This window comes from Echinops telfairi, unplaced genomic scaffold, assembly GCF_000313985.2.
Source record: "Echinops telfairi isolate 266 unplaced genomic scaffold, ASM31398v2 ScPeMD7_7457;HRSCAF=8495, whole genome shotgun sequence".
Taxonomy (NCBI): Eukaryota; Metazoa; Chordata; class Mammalia; order Afrosoricida; family Tenrecidae; genus Echinops; species Echinops telfairi.
The window spans coordinates 11,041,173-11,063,655 of record NW_022111357.1 but is presented as its reverse complement, the minus strand read 5'-3'; the positions used below and the strand labels follow the sequence as shown (position 1 = coordinate 11,063,655).

Genomic DNA, 22,483 nt, shown 5'->3' with positions numbered 1-22,483 from the left:
TGCACACGTTTGTCTTCAGTGATTGTATCAGGAAGGTGGGCACCCACTGATATGATTTTTAGTTCTTTGATGTCTGATAACTGGGTTTCTTTCCTTTCCATAAAAAGTAGCTGATTAGTTTATCCACTAATTTGAAGAATTGTGCTGAGATATGGATTGGAGTTGCATTGACATTATAAAGTGTTTTTGGTATATTGACATTTTCACTGTATTTAGTCTTCCTATACAGGAGCATGGAACAGTCTTTCATTTGTGTCTTTGTTTCTAAAAGAAATATTTTTTAACTGTCTTTGTGTAAGCCTTTTGTTTCTCTGGTAAGATTTATTCCTAGATATTTTATCTTTTGGGTAGTTATTGTAAATGGTGTTTTTTCTTCATTTCCTTTTTGGCATTTTAATATGTAAGAATTAAACTGATTTCTATATGTTGATCTTATAGCTTGCTATGTTGCCAACATTTCTAATTAGTTCCAGCAATTTTCAAATGGAATCTTTGAGATTTTTCTTTAAATAGTATTTTATCATCTGCAAATAAAGAGCGTTTTGTTTCTTCTGGTGCATATGGATGTCTTTAATATTATTTGATGTCTTATGTTTTAATCATCATTCAACCAAAAAGTTGAAAATGACATTCCTTGACTATGTATTTAAATCTTTAAAAAAATTGTTATGGTGTAAATATATGTCTGGAGTGGAAGGAAGTGTCAGCTTAGTTGGCCAGGTAGAGAATCACCTGTATTATTATTGTTGATCTTTTTCTTTAAATTAAATCACATTTTAAACCTTACATAAATGTACTTAAAATAAAAGAAACTTCATATTGCTCCAATAGGTGGAAAACAAATATTACTTTCTGAAAACAAAAGAAATTTATAACAACTAAAGCATGTTATAAAATTCTAGTTCTCATAAAGTCTGTAAACCTGAAGCTGCTCTCTCTTTGTGGAAAGGCAGTATAGCAACGTGGCTAAAAGCATGGATCCTATGGTTAGACGGTAAGGGTTTCAATTTTAACTCTGTCCCTTGCCACTCTGTGATCTTAGGCATCGTACTTAACCTCTCTGGGCTTCAGTTCCCCAAATATTAAATGAGGCTATACGTAGTCCCTGCCTCATAGGATTATTGTAAGCATGAGAGTAACTGTATGCAGTTCTTAGAATAATGCTTGGCACCTAGTGAGATGAGCCCTTGTAATAAGGGGATTGATGCCATTGTGGCACCAAAGGGATCCGTTACCTTTGCTGCACTCAGGCATCATCTTCTCCAGGATGCTTTCCTTGACTTTCCCCTTTCCTCCCTTAGGCCGGGTCCATGTTCTTCTTCCTGATTCCCACGCCTCTGTGTTTCTCAAGGTTCTGCTGTACCTGCTGCCTTGTCTGTCTGTCGGTCTGCTCTGTCAGCAGGGTGGGAGCTCCTTCAGGGCAGGCTTTGTGTCTTTCCCTCCAGCACCCTCCAAGCTCAGCACAGGGATGGCAGAGTGACAATGCTCAATAAATTGGGAATGAGTGAAGGAAAAGGACTGGGAGGAGGTCTGGGATACCTTGGTAATTCCCAAATGATGTGTAGGTGTTGCTGTTTTATCAAGGTTATAATATTTGTGAGATCTTTATCCCCTTCCAGATGAATACACATAAGCTCAGACTGTCTTTAACCTCAAGCAGAACAGGGTGTGTGTGTGTGTGAAACTTGGGATGTCTTCAGTAGGTGCCTCTCTTGAGATTGCTCTGTGCTAGGTCTCTTAGATGCTCAGCATTTCAGGAAATCAGAACCAGGATCCAGGTCCTGGACACCCTTATCTTAAGGGGTTGCTGAATAGTAGGCCCCAGAAGGATAAGTCCCCATGCTAATCCCTCACTCAGCTCTCACTGCCATTGGTCTATTCAGATTGATGATGACTGTACAGGCCAGGGCAGAACTGTTTCTTTGGGTTCTGAGACTGGAATTCTATAGGAATAGAAAGTCTTGCCTTTCTCCTGAGAAGCAGCTGGAGGTTCCGAATTGCTAACCTTCAGTTAGCAGCCCACGGTATAACTGTTACACCACCAGCGCTCCTACAACCCATGGATTTACCTTCGGCAAAGGATCCTTGCAGATAGAATTCAGTTACAAATGAGACCATGCTGGATTATCTAAGTGGGCTCTCAACCTAGTCACAAGTCCCTTATCAGAGACACAGAGAGAAGGGACAAACAGGAGAAGGCAGGCAACGTTGGAGGCAGAGATAGGAACGACATGGCTACAAGCCAATGGCAAGGCTGAACCGGTAGGTGGGTGGGGCAAGAACCAGCACTTCCCACCCAGTCTTTGGAAGGAGTAGAGCCCTGCTGAACCTTGGGAGACTGAGCATCAGTTGCGTTGGCCCTTCACATCTGTAGACATCTATTATGGTAGCTGCAGGAAATGAAAATGCTTCTGCCTTTGTTAATCTCCAGCCCAGCTGTCAACACGGCCGCCCACCGTGGGGAAGATCGAGGGGGTTCACTCACCGAGGCAGATGGGTGGCTTGCCTGTCCAGCTGCCATCGGCTTTGCAGGTGCGATGCTCAGAGCCACCCTTCAGGGAGAAACCCTCCTGGCAGGAGTAGATGAGCGTGTAGCCCATGGAGGGCAAGTCCAGGGCTCCAACATTGGCATGGGTTGGCGTCTCTGGCTGCTTGCAGTGGTGGGCTAAATGAGAAGAAAGAGATGGTTGCATCTTGGGAGATTAGGAGTCCTCAGTAAGCCTTCTCGGTCATTCCTTTGTTCACTTGTGATCAATCCCGTTCCTGTGCCGTGTGGGCCCCTTTTGTGCCCAGCAGTCCCCTCCCCATTCCCATCCTTGACGTCCCCAGCTTTGGTGCCAATCTGAATAGCTGAGATGGAGATAATGTGGACATTAGTTTGGTCACCCAACCCTGGAGGAACCCAGACCTGTAACCCCTTTCTCCAGGAAAGAAAGAAGCATTTTGGTTAAAACCAGAGGTCTGACCTTATAGTTGTTATTTATTTTTGCTGCTACTGGAAAGCTTTCTCTGCCTTAATGCAGACATTGCCTTCCAGGATCAGAAAGGCTGTGCGTGGAAAGGAAATTCAAGGTCCCCTGTGAGGCTCCCAGGAGTGAGAACTACAGAGACGCATACTGGTGCGCACGAGAAGGTGTGAGCTCCCTGGTGTTCATAGTATTTAAGCACGTGGTGGGTAACCAGCTGGCAGAGGGAAGGTGTGACTGAGGGTTTTCTTGGGCTGCAGGTGAAGTCTCAACTCACGGATGCAGTCGGGTGGGGTTCCACTCCAAGTCAGGTTGGGGAGGCATGTCCTGGTGGTGGAGCCCTGAAGCAGGTAGCCTTTCTGACAACGGAAGAGCACTGTGCTCCCCACCTGCAGCAAGAACACGAGGTCCCGTGACTACCCTCCATCCAGCAATGTGCCATAGCCTGGCCGCTGGACTAGGGCACTGCCACCTGACCCAAGATCTACCTGTGGCCTCTGCCTGTAATAGCCTTCTCTGCGTGGTTACATCTTATTTATCTTTCCTGTCAGCTGACATCTTGCCTCTCCCACGAAGGATCATCCCTGCACCAGCTCGCCGCTCTTACAGAACACAGCACAGTCTGCGGTGATGGGCAGCACACCTGAACCAGAGCCTAGAGACCTTGGCTCTGAGTTCTGGGTTCTCTACTTATTCCTGGAAACGCTCCCCACCTGAGTCTTTCTGTGTATCACGATCCCTGCCTCCTTTACACTGGACTGTTGTGATGCGCACATGGGATGGCAGATTGGAAAGATGTGAAGAACTGCACAAAATACAACTGTTAGTGGTGTGTGTCTCTGTCTGAGTGCAAACTCCTTCCAGACTGGCCGTGGTTGCTGTTGGATGCTGTGGAGTCAGTCCAACGCCTGTGACCTTAGAGAAAACAGAACAAAACGCTGTCCACTCCTGTACCATCTTCATGGAGAAGGCGGCCAAGAAGAGGAGACTTAATTACAGAGACGTCGCCCTTGTGTTTGTAAATGTCTGCTGGACTGAGTGCTCAAGCTCCCTCAACCTCTGCCTCTGTGCAGGGATTCCTCCCCCCCATGCTTTCCACTGGCCCCTCAGTTGACTCTACACGTTTGCACCCACTTGCTCTGACTTTCCACTCGAATCCACTCGGCATCATGCTGCCCATCAATGTCCTAAACTGTAACTTGGTACTTGGACTCTATTCTTCTCTTGCTCAGAAAAATACTCAGGAGTTCCTATTTTTGACCGGATCAAATTCAAACACAATGGGAAATTCAATATTTCCACTCCCTCTTCTTCCATGCCAATCTGCACTCTGGAAGGATTCACAAGCTGCTCCACTGGAAAACCTCAGGCCACCTTGACTCCTTCCTTTCTCTCAACGCCCCCAATCCAGTCCACCCATTGCTCCTCTTGGTTCTACATCGAAAACATATCTCCACGGCCACCTTCTCTCCAGCTCCATTGTTACTACCCATGCCCAAACCTACCCTCATCTTTGACCCAAGCCAGTGCAACAGGGTCTTATCGATTGCTTTTCTTCTTGCCCCCTACAATTCAGTCCTTTCTTTGTTCAGAGTGCCCCTCCTCCCAAAGCCCATTTTGAGCTGTATCTGCAGGATGTGTGACCCCTGTCTTGCTCGTGTCTCCGGCATGAACTCTGGGTCCATGGGTCGTACGTGGGCACCTTGGGGAGAGCAGATCCGTCTGTCTCACTGACTTCTCTATCTCCACAAACATCCTGCCCCAGCTACCCGGGATGGCGGGAGGAGTTTGTGGAAACCCATGCGCTATCTTTCCACACCTGCTGCTTCTCAATGGTGCTCTGTGGAGCCTGCTCCCAAGTGGCACAGCACCTCCTTCCCCCCCACCCCCGACCTCCATTCCAGCCATTGCTGTTCTAGTTAAAGGACAAGAGACGGGAGAGGCCGATCATGGCCACCTCATTACCTGGTAGCCCTGGGAATTGTTCTGGATCCCATACTGTGGCGCACCGGGGTCTGTGCACATGGTCAGCGTCGGGTCTGGATGTGCCAAGACAAGAAACACAGCACAGGGTCGCTGAACATTTCACAGCCCCACCACCCTCTGAGAAACAGATGTAGGGAAGAAACCGGGCGGTAGCCAGACGTGTGGTCTCTCCAAGCGAACCATTCTCCCGGCTCATTATACCCTTTCTCAAATAACCCCCAAACCCACTGCCATCGAGTTGATTCCCGCTCAGAGCATAGCAAAACAGCAAAACCAACCCACTGCCATTGGGTGGACTCCAACTCCTGGTGACCCCGTGTCTGCAGGGTAGACATGTGCTCCAAAGGAAGTGGATCACCCGGCCTCTCTTCTAGTACACCGTGGGAGGGCTCAGGCCATTCACCTCTCACTCAGCAGGCAAGTACTTAACCGTGGGCACCCCATAGTCAGTCAACCAGCTAACCCATGGCCACCCAGTAGACGCCGACTCAGAGCGAGCCTTGAAGGCAGAAGGGAACTGCTTCTTCCGCTGTCTGACACTGTCGTGTTCCTGGGGGTGGACAGTCTCATCGTTCTCCTCATGGCCTGGCTGGCGGGTTTGAACTATCAACCTTGCAGTGAGTAGCCCAGGGCTTAACTCACCGAGCATACATAGCACATTAACACTGGTTATTTTCTATTCTTCTCTAAAAGGCTCTGAGGAGTACTTTTTACAGATGAGACCACTGAAGATGGGAAGGGAAGTAGTTATTTCAGCCCGAACGAAGGTTGCCTGCCGGTCAGGAACCTCCCTCTCCCCAGGCCCCCTCTCACCTATGCAGCTGGGCTGGGTGCCGCTCCAGGTTCCATCAGACTGGCAGAACCTCCGTGGAGAGCCCACCAGCACCAGAGGGGGCTGGCAGGAGTAGGAGACAGACGACCTGTAGGAGAAGCCCCGGTCCTCTCTTCTGCCTCGGGGTGGGACACCGGGGTCTCCACAGAACACGGCTGGGAAGAGGAAGGGAGAAAGCAGGTTTGAGATGCTGCCCTCTGAGCCCCACCTGTGCCCCGTCCAGCCTTTGTCCCGCTCTCCTCCAAGCTCTGAAGCGGGGTGCAGGGTCCCGAGAGTGTGTACACCTGCCCCCACACTGCTCTGTTTCTGCGCCTCCCCCCAAATGCTCCACAACCACCCTCCCAAGCACAGGCTACAGGAGCACATGAACCATGACCCCATGACCCCCAACCCAATTTTTTGTTCCTTTCTGTTTTCGTGCGTTCCCCTCCAGTCTGTGCTCAGTGGCACGCAAGTTTGTGCGTGGTTGCCAACCCCATGGCGGTGTGCTTGTGCATTTTGCTCTGTTCACTTAATATCAATATTTTACACATTTACGGCACCATTCTACTGGAGGGCTGTGTAATTTTGCAGTGAGAGGTTGTACCATAGATTCTTATCCCAGCCAGTGTGTTAGTCGTTTTCTTTCTTTTTAAAAATCATTCTACTGGGGGCTCATACAACTCATCACAATCCATCCATCCATCCATCCATTGTGTCAAGCACATTTGTGCATTTGTTGCCATCATCATTCTCAAAACATTTGCTTTCTACTTGAGCCCTTGGTATCAGCTCCTCGTCCCCCCCCCCCCCCCCCGCCACTCCCTTTCCCTTTCATTTGAATGGTTTTCTTACCATGTCCTGAGGGTACTCATGGCATTGCTGGGGGTGGGGTCAGGGTGGGTGTCTTGGCTAATGAAGGCAAAATCTTCCTCCAAACAATTCGTCAAAGATGAGGAACATTGATTATGCTATGATGTGCGTGTGTGTGTGCACATGTGTACTTGTGTGTGTACATAGAGAGTGTGGCTCATATGCAAAATCATGCAGAGGCTGGGGTTGTGTTCTGTACCCCAGAACACAGCAGGCTCATCCCAAGATTGACGCCTCTGGTGGCTGGAGGCTGACTGGATTAGAAGCTAGCATTTCTAGGAGACAGCAACTCAGACAACGAGAAATACAAATGAACGAGAAGGCAAAGATCGGGCTTACTTGCTAATTTGAAACAGGCTGCCAATGAACGATAATGAGCTTTTTATTCCTATTTTGCAAAAGAGTTGCAAAATTCTCATCAATTGCTGAGGGGCTGTAAGTCGGGCACTCTTTCCAGAAGGCAGTCTGGCAATACTGGTCAAGAAGCACCGAGTGCCTGCTCTGTGGCCCAGCACGCTCACCTTGCAGATGTTGTCACAACAGTAAAGAAACGCTATTTTCAGGGATATTTAATGCAGAACTTCTAATAGGATTAAGTTGGAGGCAATAGAAATTCACCATCAAGAAGAGATTATATAAAGTATGGTACCTACAACAATGGAATTCTTTGTAGGCATGAAAAATGATATACAAATCAGATGATACGGATATAGGAAGGCATTGATGACATTATCATTGGCTGGAAATACAAGTGCTAGAAATATACCTGCAGCACTATCGGATAGGATTTATGGAAAAATCATTATGCAAAAGTGCATAATGGTTGATGTGGAGGCCTTATTAAAAGCTTGACCATGATTATCATTGAGAAGGGAGAACTCTTCGTAATTTTAGATAAAAGCAGGGATTTTTTTCTGGTTGACAGTAACTCAACATAACTAAGCAATCCAGCAATTTCTCAAGAGGGAAAGCAAGATTTCTGGGTCCAGACTAGACACTGAGACTTGCTGTCTTTCCCTGGTGAAATGTTGGGATGAGGGACCAAACGTCCTTGCTGCTGCTGACCCTGGACCCTCTGTTTCTGCTGGCCCTGGCCTCTGCTGAACTTCTCCCCAAATGGAAGCAACATTTCGGCAGCTACACACAGTGCCACGAATATGCAGGCAGATTTCTGCAGAATTACATCATTATAAACGTGAAAACAACTAAAACCCAAACAGCCCACTGCTTTCCTAATGTAGGGGCACAGGTAAAATCTTCCAGAGCCCTCTATGAGCCAGAACAAGAACAAACGACCAGGAGCCTGCTTCTCTGGGGACCTCAGTGAGACACAAGCCCTGGAATTGGCTCGAAGCGCTTCTGGGCACAGCTGGGTCAAGTGGGTAAGAAATGGCCGTTCTCACCGGAGAATCACAGGGCCCTCAGAAGTCCTTTCTTTGAAGACACATGCGTTTCCAGTGCTGGGCACTGCGAGATCTTTGGGTATTATCTCATCCCGTTAACCACCCGTCCTTATCTCCGACTCTGTATCCTGTCATTTGCGGCTGCAGCCACAGTCTGCAGGTAGCCAGGGCGCGGCTGGGATATTCTCAGGTCTTCCTTTAATCTCCCTCCCTCCTTTTCTGGGAGCGTATTACTGTGGTTTGGGTGAACGTTTCCAGAGTTGGTTTTCCATTGGACCGTTCATGTGTGTGGTCCTGTGACACCGATTGCAGTCCCCGCAGTGGAAATGAGTATCAATGGAAATGAGTATCAATGGAAATGAGTATCAATGGAAATGAGTATCAATGGAAATGAGTATCAATGGAAATGAGTACGCTTCGCTTTCCCGTCACCCTTCTTTCTAACGAGTGTGCACCGTCCACTGTAAAGGCTCGCCTTATCATTTAACTGAAAGCTGAACCTCAAAGGGTAACTAAGGGCCATTTTCTCAGTGGGGTGGGATGGTGGGGTGGGGCTGTTGTTAAACTTCCGCTCTGGTTTGGGGGAGGGGACTCCCTGTTCCACCATGGGAGCTCTCAGGAGGGCAAATGCAGGAGGTCAGATGATTTCTACTAAGCGTCCTTGTTAGCAACTTACGGAAACACTGAGGCAGCTCCCCGGTCCAGGATCCGTTTCCCTCGCAGGTGAGCACCGCGGGGAGGGAGAGCTGGTAGCCCTCCAGGCAGGTATAGGTCACGCTGGAGCCCCACGTGAAGTCGGAACCCACCACCTTCCCGTTGGGGATGAGCTGGGGCGGCTTGCACATGATAGCTGTGGGGGAGACCAGAGCAGGCTGAGTTCTGGAGTCATCCTGGGGGCACCGGACCGTAGCCTTTAGAATGGACATCACCGGCTTCCCCGAATTTGCTGGGAGCCTGGGCTAAGCCGGAAGAACCAGAAAGAGCTCTCTTTTTGCACCTTACATCATTCTCCTCACTGTGCGGAGCCAGCCCTCTCGCTTTGCACAGCCCTCCCTTCAATGCTGAAGGCCCAGGCCTCACCTTGATGAAGTTCAGGGCCCAGCCCTCAATGTACACACCCTGGATATGATCTGAGGGGTTCACTCACCATTCCCTACTTTCTAGATGGTCAAGGCCCAGGTTTCACTTTCATACATTTCCTTGCCACTGCCCCCCCCACCCCCCCCAGCCTCCCTCTCACCTCGGCAGACTGGCTTGGTCCCGTTCCACGTCCGGTCCTTGGTGCAGCTCAGCACAGACACCCTATGTGATTCCATCATGTGACCAGGGGCACACTGGTATGTCACTGTTTTGTTGTACCTGAAGTCATTGCCCAGTCGGAGGCCGTTGGCTGGAATCCCAGGGTCACCACAATTTATGACTAGGATTAGAGAGAGATGGCATTGTTCAGTCCCAGACCAGACATCCTGCCTCCTCCTTAGTCCAATGCCAGCCCTCTCACTCCTTCTACAAGGTCAAGAGGAAAAACTCTCTGATCAGGGTTGTGCTGCTTCTTCACAGGCTCCCAACTGGGCTCTGCTCATTCTAGAGTTTCTGTGGCCAGGTCTCAAACATCACCGCTAGCAACCTAGTCTGTGAAGACCACCCAGTACACTACGAGGGAGTGCCAAGAGAGTCCAGCTGCTAAATGAGGGTGGGGTCAAGGAAGAGGGGGTTTCCCAGGTAGAAGAGCCAAAGATGTGCTAATGGCCCATATAGGCAATTTGGTGTCCCAAGAGGTATGTCTTATCATCTGTCCGTGCAGGATGTTTCTGTAGGGCAAGCAGCTTAAGCAGGCTCCATGATATACGGTGTGCAAAGGGATGCCCGTGGCATCACATGAGGGTGAGGCTTGGCAAACTCTGCCTTCAGAACAAAAGCGACCTCTACATGGGAGTTTAGATGGACCTTGCTGTCACAGACTGGCATTTTGAAAGGGAGATGTCAGATCCCTTCACCTTATCACTTCTCCCCATTTGGACCCTGCCTGCCTCACTTTCTAGGGAAAAGGGCCAGAGGCTGCCCTGGAAACTGTGAGGCTACACCAAGCATGGGGCCAGGCCAAGATGGAAATGGGCTTAAGGGAGAGAACGAATCTACCAAGATGGTGGATGGTGGCCGGTGGTGAGCTCTGGGCAGCTGCCCAAAAGAAGAACCGCAAAGCCCAAGGGACTGCTAGAGCCTACGAACTAGCCCATATGGACCTCTCTCTCTCATATGTGTGTGTGTGTAAGCTTCAGCCATCTCATCTATAGAGTGGGACTCATAGCAGCTACTTCCTGACGTTGTGGTAAGAATCTAATGAGATAATGCCGATGAAAGAAGGCCCGTAGCTCAGTGCTGCCACAAAGTCTATGCTCAATTTATGGTTGCCATTCAAGGTCCAATCCCACCACCCAGCCAGTGTTCCCAGGCTCCCACGGGCAACCTTCTTATTCTACACGAAGCAGCTGATTGTCTGGCTCACACTTCTGCCATGTAGTTCAGAGGGCCCAGTCTCTTACCTATGCATTCAGGGTCGCTGCCTGTCCAGGTGCCGTTGACAGAGCAGTGTCGGCTGAGCAGGCCAGTGGCGTAGTAGCCTTCCCGACACTCATAGACGATGGAGCTGGAGAAAACCAGGCTGTCACTGAACACGACCCGGGCATTGCTCGGAGTCCCTGGGTTCCCACAAGAGATCACTAGGAAGCCAAAGAAGACAGTATTCATCAGCACCATGGCGCTGTCACCCGGGGATGGTCTGGAGTGGAGACAACATGCTACGTAAGGTCATTATGGATCGAAACAATGCTCATGGTGTTTTCCTGTTTGATCACGTCTCCCTGGGATGGAAAGGAGAGACTAGTATGAATTTTTTAAAAGTTTCTAAAAAATCATGAGTATATTTTTCATGGTCACATGTATTTTTTTAAATGGCAATTCCTTAAGATCACCAAATACGCAGTGTTTAGAATTTCCAGTTGCTTAATTTCCATCCCCCGCCCCCCTCCTGCCACTGACTTGTTTGAATCAGAACCTAATAAGGCCCACCCATATTTGACCCGAACATCTCTAAGTCTTTTGAATCAAGAAATCACCTTTCCTTCTCTCCTAATTTATTTGCTACAGAGACCAGAACCATTGTCCCGTGGGATTTCCCACTTTCTCTAGCTTTTGCTAACAGTGCCAACAGGGTCTTGTGTCACATGTGGCTCGTCCCCCATGGTTCCTTAGTGGGCTTGATATTGTGGCCAGGGTAGATTGGAGATGCTTCCCTGTTTGTGTTAGTGCAGGGGTTCTCATCCTTTCTCATGCACGATCCTCAAATGCAGTTCCTCATGTTGTGGTGACCCCCAACCATAACATTGTTTTTGTTGCTACTTCATAACGGTCATTTTGCTACTGTTATGAATCGTCATGTAAATATTGGATATGCAGGATGTATTTTCACTGTTACAAATTGAACATAATTAGAACATAGTGATTAAAGCATTCATTAAAGCATTTACCCAGTAATTATAATTCATGAAGTGTCGTTTTACCTCCAGTACTGCTGTTTTCAACACAGTAGCTGCTTTTAACACAGCAGCTGCTTTCTACACAGTAGCTGCTCTCTACATGTGTGACTGGTCGCATAAGGACATTATGGTGCCAATCCTGTCACATACACCTGTATCTGTATGGGGTGTATGTGATGGGGTTGGCATGATGATGTCATCACTCTGGGTACTCATATGTGAATGTATCTGCATGTGGGCGGACCTGCCTGGAGACGGATAGAGGAGCGGTGGTTCCTAAGACCATCGGAAGTATGTGTTTTCCAATGGTCTTAGGCGACCCCTGTGAAAAGGTCGTTCGAGCTCCAAAGGGGTCGCAACCCACAGGTTGAGAACTGCTATGTCATTGCATCATGTCAGAAGGCACATCCTGTCTGGCTGTTCCTTTATTCGCAGCTTTGAGACGGACTGACGGGTTCAGATCGGCCTGGATTACCTGGAGTTCTGTAGTAAGGAAGTTTCCCTCATCAACTAGCTGCTTACAGTTCATATAGGAAGTCAGTGCAAAGCTGGCTTCTTTTCTTTTTAAAAATATTAAATGTCAGAATAAGGAGTTGATTCCCTCGCATGCTCCATTTAAGCTTATGAAGAATCGTTAGGAATTCGTGGATTTAAACATATTGGCTGTGCTTCCATTCATTGCCTTTATTACTCAGATTAATGCTTACGTTGTTTTATCAAGAGGCTCTTGAAAGCTTGGCTCTTGAGTTCTACGTGTCTTTGGTTGACTCTTTGCTTTTTAGGGTGACAAGATATTCTGTGTTCATCTTGTACATATCATACCTCAGATCTGGAACCAGCTGTTTCTCCCAAGAACTCGAGCTCTTTTAATGGAGAAGAGATTTCGAGACCACAGCCCGGGAGCTAAGGGTACACTCCTTGCTACTGAGCTGGTCACTGATGCTAGCCTTTTTCAGTAGGCAGAGACAGAAAAATGACTTTTAAAATTGGTAAAACATTATGAGTTTATATTGATAATACCAATCCAAATTGAGGATTAAGGGTTTTAGCATAATTTCTTTTTACATTTTCTCTCTTTTATGATGAAAATCTTGGTTCTTAATAAGATGTAATTACTTTTGTTTGCATTATCCATAGATATCATATTATATGTATGTTTATGTGTGTTATGTATTCCTATGCACACAAATGTGTATATTGAGGTTAGGTGGGGCAAAGGTTTGTGGTTTTCAATTGGCAGCTAACCCAAAGGCTGGTGGTTCAGATCCACCCAGCAGCTTGGTGGAAGAAAGGCCTCGTAAGTGGCTTCTGTAAAGATCCAGGCAGGAAAACCCTCCCGAGCAGCTCTACCACCCAAAGGAGCAACAACACGAACACACACAGAGTGCACGCACAGTAACTTCAGAAGAGCAGTCCCAACACCATTACTAACTATGTGATTGGTGAAAACAGCATAGGAGTTTTTTGCAATCCTCTTTGTCTTTAGCATATATACTACAGCCAAATTACTGAGTTTTAAAGCCACTTAAAAAAATTCTCTGGTTTGGGAAACGGCCAACTTGATACATGGTTAGATTTTTTTTCCATTTTGATTTTTATGTCTAGAGATTGCTTGCATTTCATCTTTGATTTTCTTATTTTGTAACTAGATGTGACATTAACCTGGTTCCAAGTCAAATCTGCAACATGATTCCGACATCTTTAGTACAACATATAGGCCCTGTCATCCATCTGTCTATCCATCCATCCATCCATCCATCCATCCATCCATCCATCCAACAAACTGTATCCCTACCCTTGAGGAGCTTGTCTCTTCTAAGAGACTTACATACGTAGATCAATTAAAATCATTAAAATGTGAGAACTTGAAGTATTAGACTTGAAGGAAAAGACACACTGAGAAGAGATCCGTTGATTGGACCGGAGGTGAGAAGTAAGCTCTGAGTAGAACCTTGCCAAGTTAGGACCTGGGTAGGTATTCGCTTTCTCTCTCCCTCCCTCCCCTCCACCCAATTGTCACAGTATGTATTTAAAAATATACTTAAAATATCCCTTGCTGGTAAATTCTACCACCATACCTTTCTTCCTACATTTAAACAATGTTTTAGAAACTAATTTGGCAAATATTGCTCTCGGGAAAGGCAGGACTTTGGGTCGATGAGTCAGAGGACACTGACTCCATCCATATCATTTCCCGGGCAGGTGTCTCTGCTCCGTGGGACGAACCAGAGGAGAGGGGCACACGGTTATAAGTAATGGCAGGGAGGGCAGGGACGGCTTGGGTGCAATGGGAAGGAATGGTCACCACGTAGTTTCTACTAAGCATGGCAGGTCCCATCTCCAGTTGTGAGGGATCATTCAGTAAGGTACAATGAATACGAATACTCCAGTCCTTGAGAGTCCTTTCCTGAGGTTAGAGTTTCTTCTAATGCTGTCACTCTCTTCTACTGCCTCCTTTCCCACTCAGCCCATCCCTCACAGCCCTCCACTCCATGGCCTCAGCTTACCAATTCATTGACCTGCTCTTGGAACCCAGCCCTAGATTTCCCACTACCCATATACCCATCTGTCAAACTCTCTCTTTTCCCTGAAAGGATTTTAGATGTCAGGGACTTTTTTCTTCTAATATAACCTTCCACAAAACTGGAGGGAAACGTTACTCCAGGGTTGGAGGGCAGCCAAGGTTCTAGGGCGGTTTGGTAGTTACATAATTTCATGTCAACTTGATAAATTAATATAGGGGTGGAGTCCAGCTTGTCAATTAGGTCACAGCCTGATGGTGCCTCCTAGTGGGCATGGCCTTCTCATACAGAGGGCCCTGGGAACCTCACCTCTCTCTTTCTCCGCTTCACCTTCCTGTTGATGAGCCACCTTGAGCCACGCTGATGACAGCCAGAGCCCTGGAGGTGCGCCCACCGCCATTGGATCTATAAGACTTTCCACCCACCGGCTTGGGATCTTTCTGCATTCTGAGTCATTGTGTGTGGCTGTGTGAGTCTGAAGAAGGTTTTATGGACTAGTATCAGATTTATGGAGTAGTATGGGATGCATGGACTTGATCTGGACTGGGCTGGGATGTTTGCTTGCTATGTAATTACTTCTTGATATAAAGCTTTCTCTTATACATATGAGTGTCCCTGGATTTGTTTCTCTAGTCAACCCAGTCTAACACAGGTGGGATTGGGGGTGTTGGTGAGGGGAATGGCAGGTGGTGGCACAAGCCTGCTTTTTTTTTTTTTAAAAGACCCTCTTCCATGACAATGAATAATTGGATCCTGAAGGTAGAGTTTTGATAGTTGGGTTAATTGTCAAAGGTGTACAATAAATGCTAAATATGTATCATGATGCGCTTAGACAGAGGTACCTTTTCAGGGCTTGCCACTGGCGTTAGTTTTGGTAGAAGCTGTGCCACTCTCTTGATTTCAAACAGCCTGCTCTCTTCTAACCACAGCTGGCTTGTTTTTGTTTTTGTTTTTGGCACGGGGTTTAAAATTGTCCTAAAAATGTAGGTAACACTACATTTACAAATCCAGTTCAATGAAACCACTGAGTATATCGGTCATATGGTGTAACCATCAACAATATCCACTGCCACACTCCCTATTCCCATAAACGGAAACTCAGTGCTCACTAAATGGAAGCCTCTCCTGGTGGGGTGGGGGTTGGTCCTCTGGTGCTCTTTGATCCCACTGGGACCTATGTTTATCCGTCCTACCACTTTGTCACTGACTCTCACGCTAGGTATAAGTCTGTTTCTGCTTTGGATCGCAATATCTATTATATTCACTGCTTTGCATGTACCTTGTCTCGCGACATTTTCTACTGGCCTCTCACTCACTGCCATTGAGTCGATGCTGACTCATAGCGACCCCATAGGCCAGGGCAGAAGGGCCCCTGTGAGTTTCTGAGACTAACTGTTCAGAGAGGCCCATTTTCCTTTCTTGGAGGGCCTGGTGGTTTTGAACTGCTGATCTTACGAATCACAGCCCAACTCATCACCACTATGCCATGAGGGTTCCCAATTGATATTGTTGGTGCTTGAACCAAAGAGACGGATGATGTCACTATAGGTTTATGACTGCTAACCTCCCACAGTCCTCAGTGCTGCCTGGAAAGTCCACATGGCCCTATGAGGCCCACGCTCATGCCTCACTGGATGGCTCGTTCATATCTTCTCTTTCCTTCCAACAGCTTCCCATTGGCCTCACTGTAAGCGGTGAAACTTGTTCCCTAGCTAGGAGGTCAGGACAGGCTGTTTTAAGGAAGACATGTAGAACTGGGTATCAGTTCTAAAAAGCTGGACTTTGGGGAAAAAGTTTTAAAAAACTCACTTGTGTGTGTGTGTGTGTGAAATAATGAGCAACGGATATTAGGGGCTAGAGTGGGAGGGAAATGTTTTGAGAATGACGAGGACAACAAATGTGCATATGCGCTTGACACAATGGATGTCTGTATGGATTGTGATGAGACTTGTATGAGCCCCCAATAAAATAATTTAAAAAAAGGAAATAAATATTTCTATATATATATATAATATATATTTCTATATATATATATATATAAATATTAAGTGTCTTCAGAAAACATCATTATGGGCCTATATTTTATATCTTAAAGTGTTCTTCAGAAATTGGATTTCCATTTCTTTGGTACTTTACATGCACCGTGAACACTGTGTCATCCCCACCCCACCTTAAACTGTAAGCTCCTAGAAGGCAAGAGGTGTATGTCCTTGGTCACCACTGTAGACCCAATACATGCCATAGTCTTTGGCATGTAGTTAGCTCTTGAAGAAAATGATACGAGACATGGATGAATCAATGGACTACATTTCATGTTTTCCTGATTGTTTTCTCATTTAGTTGAGAGTGGGGATTACGAGTGAAGACACACATGAGCTATCTGTTTGCATCGACTAGACACCAGCCCAAGGGGTCAAAGGGGGCCACAGATGTTATCTGTGAGTGTGAGGGTAGGCAGGCACCGGGGGCCGGAGAATCGGGGAAGAGCACCTGGGGACAGGCAAAAGGGAAAAGCAGAAGGCGTCACATACATTACCTCCACACTCAGGCTGTGTGCCGCTCCATGACCCATTGGCTTGACACGTCCGCTCTGACGAGCCCCGGAGTGCGTGGCCAGCTTCACAGCTGAAGCGCATCAGACTGCCTGGAGCAAAGCTATCCCCCAAACGGATGCCATGGCTGGGGATCCCAGGGTCACCACAAACGCCCATGCTGGTTCCTATGGGCCAGAAGCAATTATACTGTTACTTTTAGCATAGAAGACAAGGAGGTGGAGGACAGGGAGTGAGGAAGAGGCTGGATCGTTGTTGAGGGGACGCCATGGGCTTTAATATTGATGAGCAGTGCTAGCTCTGAGCTTAGCCTAGGTTATCTGGACAGGCTCTTGTCTCCTTCCTCAGTTGTCAGAGAGTACAAAGGTCAAGGATGAGTCCCTGGGAACTGCATGGCAAAGAGAAATAGGAAGGCAGAAGGAAGGTCCTGAAAGGAAAATCATCTTGAGCTTGGGCCAATTGGGAATTTCAGTAGCCACAGTGCTGCCTCTCTTTTACCTTTCCCTACCCAACTGGCCATCCACATCTGCTGATTCCACTTTATCCCCCCCACCCCCATTCCCAATGTCATTGTCTTAGCTTAGAGGTTCAATGGCTCTTCTTAAACTCTCCCCTTAATCTGCCTCTACCTTATCCTTAACATTTAACCACAGGCAACCAACAACTATCAATTATTATGTCTTTCCTGCTGGAACATATCCCTGGGCTTCCTACAGCATAAAGTCCCAACTCCTGAGCAGAGCTTCCCCTTCTCTGCCGTCCATCTTGGACTGTATGATCTTTGGAGGTTAGTTGACTCCTTACCCTCAAACTGCTCAATGCACATGTGCTCTAGATCAAGTACTGTGACCCTCTCACTTCACTCTTGCTTTCTTCCTTGCTGTTGCTCCATGCTAGCAGTTAGCTGCTTCTGACACTGCACAAACCCCGCCCAGAGAGTGCTAAGGAGCAGGAAGTAAAGGAGGGCAGAGCACAGGAACAAAGTCACAGCACCTAGTGCTGACAGGAGCCAACACATTTTAAAACACAAAGACGCACAGGTGGGCATCAAACTAGGCCATGGCAAACATGAAGGAGGAAGAGGAAGATTAGGAATACGTGGCTGCTGCATGAGAAAATAAGACTTCCAGCTGTGTGGAAGCTATCTCCTCATGAACCTACATGCGTGGCCATCAAAGTGGCAACATCTAAGTGACCATGTTTAGTTTGTTGGGTGTCAATGAATGCCCAACGCATGTTTTCGTTTCCACTTGCCATTGATGAGTCTTCCACCCTCTGACTTGGAATCATTTCCTTTTCTAGTTTAGACTCTGAGAGTACTCCATAACTACTGTTCCCCATTCTTCTTCCCCACCAAAGCCAGGGGAGCATCCAACCTAGACATATATGAAAAGAGGACTGATCTCATTTGCTGGTTTAAGTTGCCCAGGATGCAGTTTGGGCAACAGGCAGCCTTGGGCTCTGTTGACGACAACCCTGATGGTGAGAAGCTCCAACTTCCACACTGACCCGCAGGCCTCAGCGGGAGCCAGCACTACTGGAAAATCAGCACACACGTGGAACTCTCTAATTCTGGGGGCTTGTTCTGGCACAATGACACAATGCTCCCCATAAAGTAATGTGGGCAGAGAAAACAGATGGCAACTACTGATATATGTCTTTACTGAACTTCTTAAAATGCCAGAACTCTCAGCGCATTCCTGATGGCCCAGAGGCTTAGGATTCAAGGACTCAGGAGATTCTGTTTTGTATCTTCTGGGCTCACTGACTGTACAGGGCCGGGCTCAGACACCTGACCACGGTACTTTGAATGCGTATTTTCTAGGACTCGCCAAAGATGGCTGGGTGTAAGTTTCAGAAGGGAGGTACCATGTCAATTTTATTCACTAGTGTATACCTGGAATGACTTCCGAATCTCCAATTCTTTTAAGTACTCACTTTCGTATCTAAGGCATTTAGGGTCATTTAATCCTTGGCCTAAGCACATATAGAATCTCTTCTAACCCTGACCTCACAGGTCTCCAGAGAAAAGACGTTGCTGGCTGAGACGGAAGAGACCTTGCAAGCGCTCTCTAGCACTTGCTCTGTGGATAATTCAGGAGTGTGTGCGTCCCCTGCCCTTGCACGTTATCTCCACAAAAAGGCCAAACAGAAAAATGCCAGGAGTCACACACACACACACACACACACACACACACACACACACACACACCATTATAGATACATTTCTGGCTTGCATACGATGGACATGTTATTGTGATAATATCTGTCAGGGTCCTCACGGAGATTCGTAGTAAAAACAAACAAAGAAACAAAGGGCAAAGTTTGGGGATGGCCTCAAGGCTGCTGGGAAGACGACTTCCACTAGGCAACAAGATCACCTGCGTGGGTGGGAGCAGGTGGGAGGCGATAGCAAAGGAAACCTAGGGGTTTGGGGGGAAAGAAAGGCCTATACGGCAGGGGAAGTTGGGGGGGGGGAAGGGGAGCTAATCATGATGCGTACAAGAATGAGAACATGTTCTAAAACGGATTGTGGTGATGACTGCACAACTCTTCTTGATGTGACTGGCCTATTGAACTGCATGACATGTGAATGATATGCCCATACAACTGTTGGGGGAGAAAGAAAGAAACAAGTTCAGGTCTGGTTGTTACAGCAGGAAGACTGAATTTCTTCAACTCAGGGAATCAAGGGTCTGAACTGGACTCCAGGTGTATGTTGACTTCACAGAATTGTGTCACGCCTAGCTTTATAAACTTTTGACTATGGTCTTGGCCAGTGGTGACAAAAGGAGAAAGTGGGGCTCAGACTCTGATGGGCTGAAGTCTTGTTGGAACCTCTTAAAAAATATATTGGGATCTCTGCCTATGAGCCAAAGGCCTGACTCCCTCCCACCCTTCAATTCCACACCGTGGAGGTTCGTCCACCTCCCACCCCTCACAAGCCACAAGAATACCACTGCTTCCCGCTGCCCCCACCCCCCATTCCACCTCCATGCATTGTACCTGAGCAGTGGGGGAGGGAGCCAGTCCAGTGTCCGTCGAGGCCACACATGCGGGTCGCATTTCCCACCAGTGTTCGTTTGCCATTGCAACTGTAACGCACGACAGCCCCCACGGTGTAGCTGTCTCCAGACATCTGCGCGTAGGGCGGGGAGCCTGGATGGCCACAGGACACCACTGTGGGGAAAAGCAAAACATGCCAGCAAGTCCGCACAGGAGTGGAGACCACCCAACCCTCCTGGGTAGAGCAACAATTCATGGTTGCCGAGTCCCATGGGAAGAGGAAAAAAGACTCCCAAATTGATTCCTAGACCCTCAGGCACGTTAGCTGGGTTTTAGTATGGCATAGAATCATAGTCCTGGGTAATGCATTTTTCTTGATCCTTGTACATTCGAATCAGTTTGCCTTCCTCTGGAAGCAGCAGCTGATCTTCACTGACAGGGATACTCTGGGGATATGTAAATTCACTGCCATGCAACTTATAGTGACCCTATAGGACAGGGGGTTTCTGAGGGTGTAGCCCTTTATAGGTGTAGAAAGCCCTGTCTTTCTCCCACGGGGATATGCAAAGTCCTCCAAAAGTTTCCAGTGTTCACCACAGGTACGAGGCTCCTCTAAAGGTAGAAATGCACTCAACTCTCTAAAGCAATGTGATGATGATCATGAAACATCAGTGAAAATGGTTTAACTGAGTGCCACCTGGGGCCTAGGGCACCACAACCATTGTCAAGTCCCTGACAGTCTGGTGCTTTTGAAATATTTCCAGCAAACCTGAGCAGAATTTTCCATACTGTTTACTATTAACAAATGGCTAAGGGGTGAGGTTCTAATGTTAGAATATGCCTGTTTTGGAATCTTGTTGAAGTTCATATATGCAACATGAAGCTCACTTGCATGTGAACTGTCTTGACAAAGTCCGCTCCAGCAGGAAGAGAGTATGTTGCCTCTTGGTTTATGCATCTCTGGGTATGCTGTGGTGCTCTCTGTAACTGCTTTAGTTTAGTACCTCTGCCAATATTCAATGAGAAAAAGAAGAGGCCAATGACTTTCTGGACTATAGATTCTCTGCAGCTGTTGAGCATTGGTGATTTTCTTTGGTGAGATAATGGCCTGCATTTAGACACCAGCCTCTTCCTGAGGAAGTGCCTTGTTCACGGTTCCCACAGATGAAGTTAGGTCAAATACATGATCAAAATTTAAACATAATAAAACCCAAGACATAAATCATCATGAGGGAGAATCAGCAGAAATAACAATAGCAGACTTAGACAATGATACTGGGGTGATCAGATACAGAATACACAGAAAATAGATTTAGTATGTAAAGATCTAAAAGGAACAGATTTACAGAGAAATAAAATACAACAAAGATTAGTAAACAGATATGAACAACAAACAGAACTCAAATATAAAATAACTGAAACTATAGGTTAAGCATCAGTTTAGAAATAGCCCAAAACAACCAGTGAACACAATAAGACAGACTTGAAGAAATTTATTAGAGATGAAGTATGTGCAAGAGAGGTTCAGGTACAGGATGAATGATATGAGAAGGTTGAAGCTGGAATTTCAGAAACAGTGAAGGGAGAGAATGTGGGAGAGGGGATATTTACAGAGATAACAGATGCGATTTTCCCCAAAGGTCAGTAAAGAATCCAGAAAGGGTAATGAAATCCAAGGATAAGAAAAAAAAAATCTCAGTCTAACGACAGTATCATGAAAATTCAGAATCCCAGTGAGAAAGGGAGCATTTGAAGGTTATACTACATAAAAGGTACAACACTGACAATGAAAGCACACTTCTCATTAGTAATGGAAGCCAGGATATAGTGCCAGGAGAAAATAGTGTCAATGGAGACTTTTTGAGTCAGCTAGATTTTCATCTAAGAACTAAGGTAAATGCAAAATGCCAAGGACAGAGAAAAATTATTTTCAAAGGAGTATAAGACTGACAGCTGACTTCTCAATAGCAATACAAGCAGCCAGAAGATAGAAGAGTGATTTCTTTTCTGGACTGGAAGAAAAGAAATGCCAACGTGGATTTCTAACTCACCCAAAAAATCTTTTAAAAAAGTGTGACAACTAAAGGCATTTTCAGATAAACAACTATCTGAGCGCATTTGCCATCAGTAGATCTTCACTAAATAAAATTCTGAAACATGTCCTTTAAGAAAAAGAAATGTGATCCTATTTGGAAGGTTGAGGATATAAGAATAAATGAGAGCAGAGAAGGTGGCAAATATGTTGGTAAAAAAGGGTAACATTAAGATACCGTAAATCTAAGAAACAATAATATAAAATCTAAGAAGAAAATAAACAGAGTTCAAAGTATTCTAAGTTTCTCGTGCTACCTAGGAGGAAGTAAAGGATGATGGTTAGCTATAGACCTTAATCAGTTAAGTGTTCCTATTGTGATCTCTAATGTAACCAACCAAAAATGGGGAGAACAGATATGTCCTTTACTAACTAGACGAGGAGAAACAAATAGAATTATAATTAACCCAAATGAAGATAAGAAAGGGGAAAATGCAACTAAGGATGGATAGCAGAAACAGAAAATGCAAAATGAGATGAGTACATTTAAATCCCAGTATATCAAGAATTTGACACGTTCAAAGCTGTGTCTGAAGGGAAAAGATTTATCAGTCAAAAGTTTTACAGATAATTAAAATTAAATTGGTTTTAAATTTGAACTGGGTAATTTGTCAATCAAGAATTTTATTTCCAGCAAAACTACCCTTAAACAAATTAAGGAAATCAAAAGAGATGAACAAAAACGGAGGGAATGCATTGCTCGCAGAAATACCGAAGAGAATCCTTTAGGCTGAAA

At 46.4% G+C, this 22,483-nt stretch overlaps 1 protein-coding gene across 1 annotated transcript in view; it reads right to left on the bottom strand.

The window, feature by feature from the left end:
• Positions 1 to 22,483, bottom strand: part of CSMD2 (CUB and Sushi multiple domains 2) — a 734,077-nt gene that overhangs the window by 20,156 nt on the left and 691,438 nt on the right. Inside the window, exons 57-65 of the mRNA XM_045298912.1 lie at positions 19,656 to 19,829; positions 16,634 to 16,816; positions 10,583 to 10,759; positions 9,280 to 9,459; positions 8,716 to 8,889; positions 5,766 to 5,939; positions 4,932 to 5,005; positions 3,244 to 3,355; positions 2,486 to 2,665 (exon numbers count right to left, since the gene is read on the bottom strand). Of these exons, the coding sequence (XP_045154847.1) occupies positions 2,486 to 2,665; positions 3,244 to 3,355; positions 4,932 to 5,005; positions 5,766 to 5,939; positions 8,716 to 8,889; positions 9,280 to 9,459; positions 10,583 to 10,759; positions 16,634 to 16,816; positions 19,656 to 19,829 (1,428 nt within the window). The remainder of the gene's footprint in view (positions 1 to 2,485; positions 2,666 to 3,243; positions 3,356 to 4,931; positions 5,006 to 5,765; positions 5,940 to 8,715; positions 8,890 to 9,279; positions 9,460 to 10,582; positions 10,760 to 16,633; positions 16,817 to 19,655; positions 19,830 to 22,483) is intronic.